The sequence below is a fragment of the Phalacrocorax carbo genome, chromosome 1 (assembly GCF_963921805.1).
Source record: "Phalacrocorax carbo chromosome 1, bPhaCar2.1, whole genome shotgun sequence".
Classification (NCBI taxonomy): domain Eukaryota; kingdom Metazoa; phylum Chordata; class Aves; order Suliformes; family Phalacrocoracidae; genus Phalacrocorax; species Phalacrocorax carbo.
This window is the reverse complement of record NC_087513.1, coordinates 21,161,274-21,175,147: the sequence shown is the minus strand read 5'-3', so window position 1 is coordinate 21,175,147 and position 13,874 is coordinate 21,161,274. Positions and strand designations below refer to the sequence as shown.

The window sequence follows — 13,874 nt, the reverse complement described above, 5'->3', positions numbered from 1 at the left end:
TTCTCTTGCCCCCTCCCTCCCCATTATATATTCCCCTACAACTGAGAGCTGGAATTCAGTGCTGAACTGAAATACAGGGCTTACATCATTCTGGGCTTCTGTTTTTGTGGGTTTTTTTTTGTTGGTGGATTTCGGGTTTTTTCTTTTTTTTTTTTTCCACTGCCTAAATGAAAAATAGACACGACAACACAGCATTAACGCAGCATATTAACATCTTAAAAATATTTAAGGCACATTCCAACAAAATAAACTTTTATTGAATGCAGTATTAGGCATTCTATTTTAAGGGAACAGTGCTTCCCCCCAAAAGAGATTCCCTTTGACAATTTCTAAAAGCTGTATTTCAGTTACAGAAATATTTCTCATATCAAGAAACATCAAACTTCAGTCTCAATTTTTCTTGAATTATGAAGTGCAACTAAGTTCTTCCAAATGATGATAGCTTTCAGTAGGCACTAGAATGAGAAACCTGCAAATTGTTTACGATTGCTGGGTACAATGTTATGTTAATTCGAATTTTATACTAACCCACCTAGAGTGAAGTTCTTGAAGAATTATATAAAAAGTGGCATTTAAGAATAAAGAAATGCAGCTTAAAGAACAATTTATCGCCATTTAAAAAAAATCCTTATGGCAACCTGCATATTTAATACCATTTCCACAGTATGTCAGCTAGCAGAGGCTTAGTCCAATAATTTAAAACTGTAGATAGGAATGTCTTTTGGTTCTGAATGCAGATCATAAGTCATCATGTCCAGTAGGTGAAGGCTCAGTTGTTGCACTCTCTACTTCCTCTCCTGTGAAATTAAGTATCATAATTAGAATACAAGTGTATTATTAATTATGCCATATAATTTTTTACATTAGGAATTCTTTAAAGAGAAACCCAAATCCTCATAATTATCAAGACCAGAGAAGCAATAAAGCCATACAGATGAGCTACTTGCACCACCCTCCTAGTTTAAGCATATATATTTTTTTTAATTAGATGCAAACAAAACATCAGTTCAGATAAACTGGTATGATATTGTTAGTGGAAGAAAAAAGCCACACAGCTATTTCTGTTCTAAGCTTTTGTTTTCAGCTATTCGGTGAACTGTCTTCCTTCCACGTGATCTGTTAGAAGTTCTGGTATTTGAAAACAAAAAGCAAGTATTACTCAGAATGATTTTCTGTAGTGCAAACTGCTCAGTTCAGATGTTAAAACAGCCCTTAAAAAGCAGAGCAATTTTATTATATTGGTAGAAGCATTAATCTAAGAAAAAAACTAAGCCAATTTTTCAACTTCTCATTTTGCTTTTATTCTCATAAAATGTCAGGCCACATAAAAAATATAGTAACTGATATCCTGGATATCTGCACAGGAAAAGTGCATAACTGACTTTAAAGGATTAATAAGAGTGAGTACTGAGAGTATAAGGTCTGAACTGAATGGCCTTTTGTAGCAATACTACATAGATCTTTACAGCTTATTAGTACACGATGAAAGAGCAGTCAGGGTGGGGTGGGGTGGGGGCACACAACAAAAAAAACCCAAACAAGCTAAGAAAGAAAATAAAAATATGAAATTGAGTGTCTCTCCTCTATTCTTCTACAATCTTTATTGAAAAATAATCCTGTCTTTTACTTTGGAATTGTAAAAAAAAGCCTAGACAGAGTAATGAAACACTAATTAACGTAATTCTGTCCATAATGTGTCATACAGCCTAGAGCAAGTTACACTTGAATTTCTTGACTGAAGGTATAGTTTAAGTCAAGCTAAACAGGTCCCTACTACTGAAAGATGGATGTCTTCTCCATATTCACCTTCACACCAGCTCTGGCACTTTTGTGATCACAAAACAAAAAATTCAACTTGCTCATCCAGCAAAAAGAATCCTGCTTAATTTTCTGAGATTTCAGTGAGTTGAAGCAGCTTGTATGCAATCAGATAAATCCTTAAGTCATTACAATTAATGATGAAAGAAAAAAAGAGTGGGGAGGAGGAAGACCTGCTTTTATGATAGCAGTAATTTGCTAGATCACTTTACGTAATGAAGCCAGACACTTAAGTGACTTAAAAACACAACCTTGAGTTAAGCAAAAAAATACTAACACAAGAACAGGACATTTAAAAAATCCACTGTCTTTAACCAAGAAAACATGCACGCCAGAATGTGGCCTACACCACAAGCTACTTGATACAGACCACAGCTGTAGGAAGATGAGAAATTATACAGAAGAGTTTACAAACAGCTAGATCCTTACACAAATACATCTCCAAGTTGTCAATATAGCATATTTAAAAAAAAAAAATCTGTTACTGAAAAACCACTTACCTGTTTTTACAGTTTGAACACATGTTCCATCCTTATCTTCAAACCCTTCTGAACATACACACTTGTAACTACCTGGAGTATTAACACAGTCTTGATTCTCTTTCACGCAGACCTTTTCAGGAAGGTTACATTCATCTATATCTAGAGATAGGATAGGGAAAGAAAGAGTCCGCTGCTGTTACTTTGTTATACAACTTACTTGTGCTTAGTCATATAAACAAAATTCTATTCAAATATAAAAACCACTGAGGAGCAAAATGCTGCTGCAACATATTTAACTTCTGTTTAAATAGTCTGTTATGGTTCTTCATGATTTAGACTGTGTTTCAAATTTATTCAGATAGTACTGGTTTTTTATGTTTTGCAGGCCCCTATGTGGGGAAATGAATTAAGCAACAGCACTTGTCTTAACCTACTGAAGACTTCCCATAGTCGTTTTCTATTGATGACATCAAAGTACAACTGAAGGGAAGTAAGCCTGTAAATACTACATCACCACAGCTAACAGCTACTTAAGATCACGTGTACCTTCTGCTCTTCTCCACAGAGAAACTCTATCTTCACTCTTTTTACTATAATTTCACGTTATAAATCACTGTGAATTAATATCATTTGAACTTGGATATTAATGGATTAACAGAAAGACAACAGAATCCACACTGCATTCCTGCCTTTCTGTTAGAAAATGAATACAGATGACACTCTTCTAATGAAGTGGTAGATAACTGACAAGAGACTCATGTATTTGTTTCCTGAACCCACTATAAAATACTTTGTTCCTTTTGTACAAGCGTTTCACCTTTAAACCTTGCTATGCATATTAGCTCTGTAATGTAAGGAAGTTACAAAGGAAGTCTTTGCTGCTAATACCAGAATGACTGGGTTCATTTTGATAGGCTTGAAAACTGAAGCAAACATGAACATACTTAACAGCTGCTTAGCGTGGATAGCCAAGCGTGAGCTAACTGGTGTTCTACCTGTAGTGCTAAATCCACCAACCTGTACACTTTTCATCCTCCTTCGTGTATCCAGATGCGCAGGTCTTACACTTGTCAGAACCTTCCCCTGTGCAACCTACACAGCTAGCATCACATGCTAAAGATAAAATATTTTAAGCATAAAATTTCATATATATGACTTAAAGTACCACCCTTAAAGTCAGTCAGCTTACCCACAGAAGAAATCATAGAAACATAGAATGGTTTGGGTTGGAAGGGACCTTAAAGACCATCTAGTCCAACCCCCCACCATGGTCAGGGACACCTTCCACTAGACCAGGTTGCTCAAAGCCCCATCCAAACTGGCCTTGAACACTCCCAGGCATGGGGTATCCACAACTTCTCTGGGCAACCTGTTCCAGTGCCTCACCACCCTGACAGTAAAGAATTTCTTCCTAATATCTAATCTAAATCTACACTCTTTCAGTTTTAAACTGAGCCCTCATCACTATACTCCCTGATAAGGAGTCCCTACACATCTCTTCAGTAGGCCCCCTTTAAGTACTGAAAGGCTGTTACAAGGTTTCCCCCGAGCCTTCTCTTTTCTAGGCTAAACAACCCCACCTCCCTCAGCCCGTCCTCATAGAGGAGGTGTTCCAGCGCCCTTATCATCCTCGAGTCTCTCCTCTGGACCTGCTTGAGCAGGCCCATGTCTGTCTTATGCTGGGGGCCGCAGAGCTGAACACAGTACTCTCGGTGGGGTCTCACAAGAGCAGAAATCTCTTGCTTTCCTCATACAATAGGTCTAAAGACTCATCCTCCTCAGGCCCGGTCAGGACCGGACCACATTGTACTACATGCCTGGTCTCATGCCCTCTCTAGCATTACCTCTAGCATTAGATTAGGATTCTAGATGATAAAGTACAACAGCAGATAAAAAAGAAACCTTTGCATGAGAAAGATCCATCTGTGTTCAAACAATACTGGTGATCTTTGCAAGGAGAAGCGGCACACTCATCTAAATCTGAAAGATAAAAGGTGACAAGTTACCTAAAATAGTAGTCATGATTAGACAGATTAATACTTGAATGCTATGCTTTGAGATTTTGTAAGAACTGGCCCACAAAAGCTATAAATTTAAACGGACTGCGTTGAGAGTAATTGTTACAATAACAAATGGATCAGATATGCACCATAATGGACATAAAAGAAACATGGTAACATATACCATTTTGTTAAGCTTAAACTTACATTAACAAATCAAAATGATCCTCAGAGATGTTTTGTGATGACAATAACAGAAGTATCAGAAATTCAAGAGCTCAAATTAAGTAAGAATTACAGAATACCTGCCATCCTTGTCATTTTTGAGTCAGTTTTGCATGTGTTTATGCTTTTTATGCAAATAGCATAACAAACAAGCGGAAGACCCACTACTCTTCTGGAATACTGTTGATTTCTCTACTCCTATACCACCAAGCCATGGAACTTTTTAAAGTATTAAAAAATTACACAAATCCACACATCTACAGCACTTAGTTTTCTACATAAAGCAAATTGGAGAAAGCCAAGTTATAGTTAGGACCAGTCAAGCTGAAAACCAGTTCTACCTGGGAAGTTAAAACACGCTAGTCGTGTAATTTCAAGGAAAGGGCACAACAGTACTCACAACTAGAAATATTCAGCCAGAGGAAGGCTATTTCATTCCCCCTGCTGTTTATCCCATCCTGTAGCTACAGACATCATTCCTACTGATTACTCAATTAATTTATACTTGATCAGTTGCAATGATTATTTGGAAAAAAACCTCAGCTGTACAAAAGAACACTGGAGCATCTTAAAAACGCTCTCGAGCATTCAACAGTTGCCTAAGCAGGTATTGCAGGGGCTGGAATTCAAATCCTAGTTCTCATTAGCACTTTTTAAAAGAAGCAGTGTTCACATCATTTCTAAGATACTGTTTCCAGACATTATGTTAAGGGTCTATAACTGGTGAAATTCAACTAGTTAAACAGAATGTGTTACTCTCCCTCTAGTGCATTCCTGCACTAGAGTATTTTTAGAAATCTAGAAGTGTTAAGCTAGAAATAGGTAGGAGATTAATAGAAGCACTGAGCTTGATGTCCCCTGGTATTTCTCTCCATTGACAGGAATAGTTAGTATGCCTGGCTTTTAGGGAAATGTTTGAACTGTTACACTTGAACATTTATAAACATACAGTAATGTGAAGACAATTGTGCAATTACTATAAAATATGTTGATAAGCTGACAGGAATCTTCCAATAGTTGACAAAATAGTTTAAATTGAAAGGAGGACACTGTTTAGCATTCAAATAAACACAAACCCCATGTCTTAAAAGAACACCCCACTTGCTGCTATCTGTATTCCACTAAGCAAAAAGATAACAGAGAAGAGTTTGATAAAGACAACTATGATCACCAGGCGCTCAGTGGGGAGGAAATACTGCTCTCCTGCAATGTGAAACAAGTTAGAGAGTGACTACAGACTATAGAATTCTAAACTGACAGAACACTTCAATAAAATACAATAAAACTTGATATGATGTCATCTAATCCCACTAGCCAACGTTGCTACAAAACCTGTTTGAAGTCTACCAAGCACTACTCACCCACACAAGCTGCTGCTTCATTTTTAACCCAGCCTTCTTTACAGTCTTGGCAGTCCTTGTTACTTGAACCAGTGCAAGTTTTGCAGGCAGCGTGGCACGCTGAGATAAGAGAAAACTACAGTCTGAGCTTTGTTGAGAGATTCCAAGGCAAGTTTGGGCACACAAATTCTCAAAGAAAACCTTATTTAGGAATCACTGGAAGCTATCCTATTATAGTAGCTTGACCCTCCCTGTTCACAAGATTAAATCTTTACTTTATGGAGATATCATTTAGAAAAATGCACCTCTATCTTAATAAAAAAAAACAGCCAATGAATGAACCAACCAAAAAAAAAAAAAACACAACCCCAAAAAACAACCAAAAAGCCCCAAACTCCCAAAAAAACCAGGAAGCCAAACCTGGCAATTTCAGTCATCTGTACCACTTAAAACAGTGCCATGAAATTCTAGTGACCAGAAGTGGCAGGTACAATTTCCAAAATATTTGGAAGAGGAGACCAAGAAGGTAAACTTTGCTCAGCCACTCAGGGTTGGGACAACAGTTTAAACACTAGACTCAGCAGTCCCAACTAATGAATCCTCAGACTACTTCATTTGCAATTAGCTATGAGAGCAATGAGTGAAGTGATACTAGTCTGAAGAACTTCACAAGGAAATATACTAGAAATCCAGTTGTATATGCACATTACATATATGTGTGTATATATATTAAGTGCATATATAACAAAAAATATAGGAGATACACAAGTTATACATTGTAATATGAAAAAATCATACAGAAAAATTAACAGCCAGATAAAAAACCGAGGTAGATTGTGTTGAAAAACAATTTTATTAGACCTCATGGTCATGATTTAGTTGATGCAGAATCTCATTCTAAATGTAAAAAGAGATGAAGACCTGACCAAATTAAAAAGTTTATTTCTACGACCTGAACTTGCTTCAAAATTAAGCTTAGACATACTTAAATGGAATCTTTGTAGTCTACAGTAGAGATCAGCTATTTCCATGCCCATTTACTCCAGTTAAGCTTATGTGAGACATGAGGAAAACCTAGCTTTCAAACTAGTCCACTATGCAGCAATTTCAGCTCAAGATTTTCATTTAGTATTTGGGGGCAAGGCAAAACCTGCTCTTCCATCCTTCCTCCTTCATGACATAGATGAATTCTGCTTCTCAATTTAAAGCAGGGAAAAAAAAAAAAATCAAAAGCGGTCTGGAAGCATGACTTAGCAAAACCTTAGAATTCCACCAAACTGACTGACATGTCATTTATGGTTAAAGCTGAGTGACCAAACGGTAACTATTTTTTCGTTTTACAGTCGTCAGTTTAAATTGTTTCTAGTTTTGTTTACAAAAACTGAAGAAGGAAGACAAAGATCTAAGCATGTATCAAAGGCTTCGTTACCTGTACAAACAGAATGCGTCTCATTTCTCAGGGTACTGAAGTAACCATTAGAACAGTCCAAACAAAAATCTCCTGTATACTCCTTGTTACAGCTACAGGAGCCATCTCCACCTCGGGTACCGTCACCATCACAGTGGCCATTTCCATGGCAAGGTCTTTCTGATCCACCATGACAAGCTAAAAAGGATCAAAATACTTTAAAATCAGATGTTAAAGGAAATAACTTCCTATTCACAGCCACAAGCACCTGAAGTCCCTCCCTCTTCATAGACAGTAAAATGTTTAAAAAAACACCAAAAACCATTATAATTATCGTTTCCAAAATCTTTTTTCCCTTAAGAGCAATTAAAAGGCTTGCAATACAGAATGCTCTATAATATATTCAAGTGTAAGAGGAACTCAAAACAATCTCCAGGGAAGTTCAGATATAAATTTGATTTTGGGTAAAGACCACAGCTTAGAATTTCATCTGTTTTCCTAGCTTCCTGCTAAATTTGGTATCTTTATTTATTCTGGATTTCAGAAAGTGCTCATACCGCAGTTGGAAAAACTTTCCAGCAATCATTTAGATCAATATTGGGAATTGGCGCTTAATTTTTAACAATATAAGAGGCCAAAACTGATCTCTAATGAGGTGCAAGGTTTTAGAGATTTACAAGTTATTCAAACTGCTGGGGGCAAAATACCTCCTTTACCACTTTTCACCAAAGACCTTACTTTCACCCGATTGTCTCCCACCTACTTTTATGCAATTTCTCCCATTGCCTTTTTAACTAATCCTCAATTGTGAACTTCTTCATTTAATCCCCAACAGTGTTTTGGCCATTTAACTCCTGAAACTGGCCAAGGACTGTTGTCAATACAGCTTCTGAAAGACCACCTAAACAACAGACTTAATGTCACAGAGAGCCTTGAAGCATGGGTCAGGTATGGGTGCGAGCATCAGATCAGACGGATTCTGCAGACAGAAGTACCCTTGATAGCTTTGTACGTTACTTCATGCCCGGAAGACTTTTCTTCAGGCAGGATGCTCACAAGGCCGCTACCTAACTATCAGACAGCAGGCAGGTACATACTACACAGCAGCTGGTGTGTCACACAAAATATTATACTTCATGTATTTGTCTATGTTAGGAAGGACTGAAACAAACAGGTAAAAAGAACATATCTGCTACTGTATTTTTAAAAAGAAAAATTACCAAGGCAATCTGGTCCATAAGTCCCAGCAGGGCAGCAAACTTCTATTGTTTCTATGCAAAACCACTTAAACAAGTCAGGATACTTCTTCTTTCTGTGTATGAAAAACATTCATTTATCAATAAAAAGAACAAATATTATTTGAAAGCCAACTCGCACAACTGAACCTGCACAGAAACCTATTGCATGCGACAGGCTAGAAACCTATTTTTTTGTTCTGAAGACAATCTTATCTCAGAAATCAATTTCTAGAAGTCCTCCAACTTGAGATAAATTTGCCTTTTAAACTACAATACTATTTTACATTTTACAGATTATAAATATGAAAAATGTGAAATACGAGCAACCAATAAAATCAATTAATCTTAATACATACACACATCCTTTTTTTCAACACTGTATTTTAAGGGAAGATTTATATATCGTTTTGACAGTCTTATTTACGTCTTCCTCTGTGCTGATTTGGCTGGGATAGAGTTGATTGTCTTCATAGTAGCTGCTATGGGGCCGTATTTTGCATTTGTGCTGAAAACAGTGTTGATAACACAGGGATGTTTTCATTACTGCCAAGCAGGGCTTACACAGAGTCAAGGCCTTTGCTGCTTCTCACAACACCCCACCAGCGAGTGGGCTGGGAGTGCACAAGAGGCTGGGAGGGGACACAGCTGGGACAGCTGACCCCAACTGACCCAAGGGATACCCCACACCATATGACATCATGCTCAGCATGTAAACCTGGGGGAAGAAGGAGGAAGGGGGGGACTTTTGGAGTGATGGCGTTTGTCTTCCCAAGAAACCGTTACGTGTGATGCAGCCCTGCTTTCCTGGAGATGGCTGAACACCTGCCTGCCCATGGGAAGGAGTGAATGAATTCCTTGTTTTGCTTTGCTTGCGTGCACCACTTTTGCTTTACCTATTAAACTGTCTTTATCTCAGCCCAGGAGTTTTCTCACTTTTACCCTTCTGATTCTCTCCCCCGTCCCACCAAAGGGGGAGTGAGTGAGCGGCTGCGTGGGGCTTAGTTGCCTGCTGGGGTTAAACCAGAACATCCTCTTAAAGATAACTCCTGTATCTTTATCTCACACAGGATAGATACTAACATTTGCTCAAATTATTGCCAACCTGACATTAGGGTGCCATTAATATTACTTTTCTTTTTTAGCATGAATCAAGTATCATTTTAGAAGGATTTTTTAAAATATTAAAAAGTTATGTGCTACTGTAGCACTAGCTCACGTCCCCAGTTAATTTCATATCACTAGATATTATTTTGCAAGCAAACATGAGGACTACTCCAGTTCCAAATGACAATTCACAGTCCTCAGTAGCATGCTGATGCTGAAGTCTCAAAACCTTTAGTAAAGGAAAGGCTGAGATGTTCTGTAGCCTGTGAGAAGTCTTCAGCAATTCCTGAGGCATGTACAGCTTCTCTTTCTAAGCTCTTACATCTATCTGATCATATTGACTCCAAGACTCAGGTCCTGAAAAGTAGGTTTACCAAGTACCACATGTAATGTAACAACTTGTGAAAAAAACATCCAAGTTATTCATGGACAATGAAACTGTCTTTGGAAACTATCACAGAAACTGAATGACATTTGGATATCACAGGTTAAATGACAGAAGGCAAAGTTAATCAGTTGTACTCAAAAAGTCTATTGAATACATTGTTTTTTGGAAATCCTCTGTATTTTACGAATGGTTTTGTTTCTTTGAGGAAGTCTGCTTTGTCAAATTCTCTAGTTTAGGACCTGTCTCTTTCAGTTCTGCAAATTTAGGACAAATTTAAGACTCTGGGTTGAATAGCTTACCTTTCCAGAAAGCATGTCCTATGAGGACCACATGAGGACTTTGGGCTTGTCTAGTTTGGAGAAAAGGAGGCTAAGGGGCAACCTCATTGCTCTCTACACCTTGCTGAGGAGGGGAAGGGGAAAGGGAGGTGCTGATCTCCTCTTCCTGGTACCCAGTGATGGATTCCCATGTGGGAATGGTTCAAAGCTGCACCAGGGGAGGTTTAGACTGGATACTAGGAAGCATTTCTTTACCGAGATGTTGGTCAAACACAGGAAGACACTTCACAGAGAGGTGGTCGATGCCGCAAGCCTGTCAGTGTTTAAGTGGCATTTGGATAATGCCCTTAGTAGCATGCTTTAGCTTATTCATCAGCCCTGAATTGGTCAGGCAGTTGGACTAGATGATCATCGTAGGTCCCTTCCAAGTGAAATATTTTATTCTATGCTATGCTATTTCTATTCCCTTCACTTGGTATGTTAACGTATACAGAATCCTGTATAGTTAGGTAAAAAGATAAAGCAATAATGCAGCCATTAAGAGCAAAGAGGGTTATCAAAAACCGTTATCCAGTTACAAAACGTCATAATGGCAGTTCACCCTATTGAATTGTAGCTGATTGGGAGTTTTGACAGTCTAAAGTAGTAAAACAAATACTTAGAAGAAACATGATTTGGAATTTTAAAAGATCTTAAGAGATTTAAATGCTACAATGCCGTCCCTGTGCTAATTATATGTTATAATGGTATATGAAAATCTCAGTTATAACAGGAATCACAGGCTAGCTTAGAGGACAGATAGAGATGTCAGCTGCTACACTACCATCCTTACGAAATCCAACTTCTACATTCATCAGTATCAACTGTTTTTTTGATCACCAGGAGAATAGAAGTAATGTTTTTTGGGGGGAACATACAAGAAGCAAAGAGTCCCTTGTAGTTTTATGACAAAGGAGGACAAAAAAGGTAATAAACCTCAAAGTTTTCCAATGTTAGTTTGCCTCAACACCCCACTGGTAATTGAGCAGATGGTATATGAGAAGCCAGACTGGATGTTCTGGTGCAACACTTCCAGAATTGAAAACAGAAATGAACACAGTACAATGGCACATGCTCTTAAAAGCCAGCTTGAACCCAGCTGTACCCAATGGCAACTCTTGAAGGGTAATGAAAAATCACCCATACTGCTATTGTTCAGGCACAAAATTTAACATTAGTAGTTCACCCTCTTAGGTAACTCATCCATACAAAGATCTCCACAAAAAAATTTGACACTTACAGTTTGAACCACCACTTCTCTATATGTTCTTCATGCTCTTCTACCATGTTGTTACATTCAAAGTTACTACTGTCACACAGATTCTCTATGATCTCTACAAGACGAATTTCGCTACAAGCAGAGAAGGAAAACCACAAGTTTAAATTAAACATTTGACACCACTCAAGACATGACAGAGAAGCTAGACTTCAGCCTAGACTATCAGTTCATGGTGTACTCTGAATTAGTTCCAAAACAAAGCAAATATCAGAATAAAGAACTCACAGTAACTGAGGTTCAGAAATCCCACTTTTACATCTCAATGTTCCAAGTAAGAATAAAAAGCAAATCTGAAATTTGGAAGACAGATACCAGATCACTTTGCTCAGTAATCAAACATCTATGCAAAAGAGCACAGTAATCTGCACCTCTTCTACTTTTCTTTTTGGCACCGAAACAGTGACAACTCTAGGGTGGAGATACTGCTTTAATTCTAAAACAAGTATTGCAGTATTCCACACCTTTTATGACTATCAATTAACTACTGACCATTATTTAAGATCATTATTTTAGGACTTTAAAGTAAACAGGAAAACACTACTATGACCAATGATGGTATTAACTTATGTCGTTTTCAGAAACAAGACAAATAAAGGCATTAATAAGGGGTTTCAGTCTTTAATATAATCTTTACTTTACAATGCAATGTTACATTTTAATCAATAAGAATTTAAGGCTTGGACACGTGAAACTTTAGCTGCAACTTTCAATATTTAAGTTCCAGACAAACGCCAGTACGGTGAAGTTATGCAGTGGGCATGAAACGTAGCTGAATGAGAAATACTGCAGCAGCTTACCTGGACTCATACTTTGACAGCGTCTTCTCTTCCCAAGCAGTGTTTCCACCACCAAAGTTTTTTTTTGCTGTATCTGCTAATCCCTAGAAATGATAAGTACCAAAAGAACGTATGTTATATAGGATTAGTTCCTAACAAAAAGTAGGGGCAATAGCAAATGCTTATATGAAAACAGTGAAAAGTCCTACGCAGAAACTTCAGTAAAGTTCACGAAGTAAAACAGCTAGTGACATCAACAGTGAGAAAGTGTAGGTTATAGCATAACGTGACTCAATTTTCATAATGCATAAACAAGGTCTTGTTACAGTCTTCATTTATGTCAAAAAACACACATGTATGAAACTTTACACCCTTGTCCTTTAACTTCTCAGGAACGCTATTAATCGGTTGAACAGGGCCCCTACTTCACTCAGTTTTGATCGCACTTTGCCAAACCTCCAACACGCAGCCATACAACAGGATAATTGATCGTGATCAGCACAACTTCCGAGAGTGACAGCCAATACCTGTCAAATCAAGCTCTGCAAGAAATCGCTGCCCTTAAAGCGATCTGACAAGGCAACAGCGAATAGACGGACACAGTACCTGCCGCGAGCCGAGCAGCCCTTCGCTGCCTTCGCCGGACTTACTGTGCCACAGCGCGGGGCTGCAGCGAGCGGCACCAGGCGCAGCGCTTCGGGGAATGATGTGTTCCATCAGCGCTCCTCACGGAGCCGGGCGTGCCACCGCCAGCCTGCGTGCGCTGAAGCAGCGCCACAGTATCTTCCCAGCAAAGCTCAGGGAGCTCTGGAACCGGCCGACCTACGGGCCACAGCGAAGGACAGCAAGCTGCTGCCGCGGATCGGCTCGACAGGGCGCTGCCGGGGCGCCCCTGGGGCTGCCGCCAGCTCCCCAGTGGGCCCGGCACCCCCCCCGCACCCGCCCGGCCCGGGGCTGCCCCGCGGAGCGGCCTGCGCCACCGCGGCCGCCCTCCGCCTGCTCTCCCCCGCCCCACGGCGAGGGCGCCCCCCCCCGCCGCCGCCGCCGCCGCCGCCGCCGCCCCTCAGAGCCCGCCACCCACCTGATTGAACCTGTCCACAATACCCCGGCAGGTAGAGCACGCCAGGCGCCGCCGCTCGCCAGCGCCCGGGGCGGGCGGCAGCATCAGGAGGGCAGCGCAGAGCGCCAGGGCCAGCGGCGGCCGGGCCGGGCGAGACGCGGGGCCGGGCCCCATGGCGCGGGGAGCCCCGGGGAGCGGGAGCGGGGCCGCCCCAGCCGCCGTCGCACCCAGCCCGCCTCAGCGAGGGCAGCGCCGGCCGCGCGCAGCCCGCTCGCCCCGCCCCGGCCGTCCTAGCAACCGGCCCGCGAGTTCCATTCAGATTTCCGCCTCAGCTCCCACGCACGCTCCGGCCGCGGACGCTCGTTGGTGCCGGCAGGGGAGCGGGGGAACGTGGTCCAATCAGCGCCCGCCACGCTCCGGACCAATTGGAGCCCCCCGC

General features: G+C 40.4%; 1 protein-coding gene across 1 annotated transcript; it reads right to left on the bottom strand.

The window, feature by feature from the left end:
* Positions 1–235: 235 nt before the first annotated feature.
* CRELD2 (cysteine rich with EGF like domains 2) lies at positions 236–13,756 on the bottom strand. The gene is made up of 10 exons (XM_064445751.1): positions 13,457–13,756; positions 12,397–12,479; positions 11,561–11,671; positions 8,494–8,585; positions 7,295–7,471; positions 5,887–5,985; positions 4,203–4,280; positions 3,318–3,413; positions 2,319–2,459; positions 236–797 (listed from the first exon to the last, which is right to left on the bottom strand). The coding sequence occupies exons 1-10, from the start codon at positions 13,607–13,609 to the stop codon at positions 739–741; spliced, it is 1,089 nt and encodes a 362-aa protein (XP_064301821.1). The 5' UTR covers positions 13,610–13,756; the 3' UTR covers positions 236–738.
* Positions 13,757–13,874: the final 118 nt, after the last annotated feature.

What these genes read in the sequence shown, in the direction of transcription:
- CRELD2 (XM_064445751.1), bottom strand. Translation starts at nt 13,609, where the DNA reads ATGGGGCCCGGCCCCGCGTCTCGCCCGGCCCGGCCGCCGCTGGCCCTG. An exon ending in CTGTCAAAGTATGAGTCCAG is followed by an intron (nt 11,672 to 12,396) that starts GTAAGCTGCTGC and finishes CTCTGCTTGTAG; the next exon opens with CGAAATTCGTCTTGTAGAGA. An exon ending in TTATGGACCAGATTGCCTTG is followed by an intron (nt 7,472 to 8,493) that starts GTAATTTTTCTT and finishes GATCCTTTTTAG; the next exon opens with CTTGTCATGGTGGATCAGAA.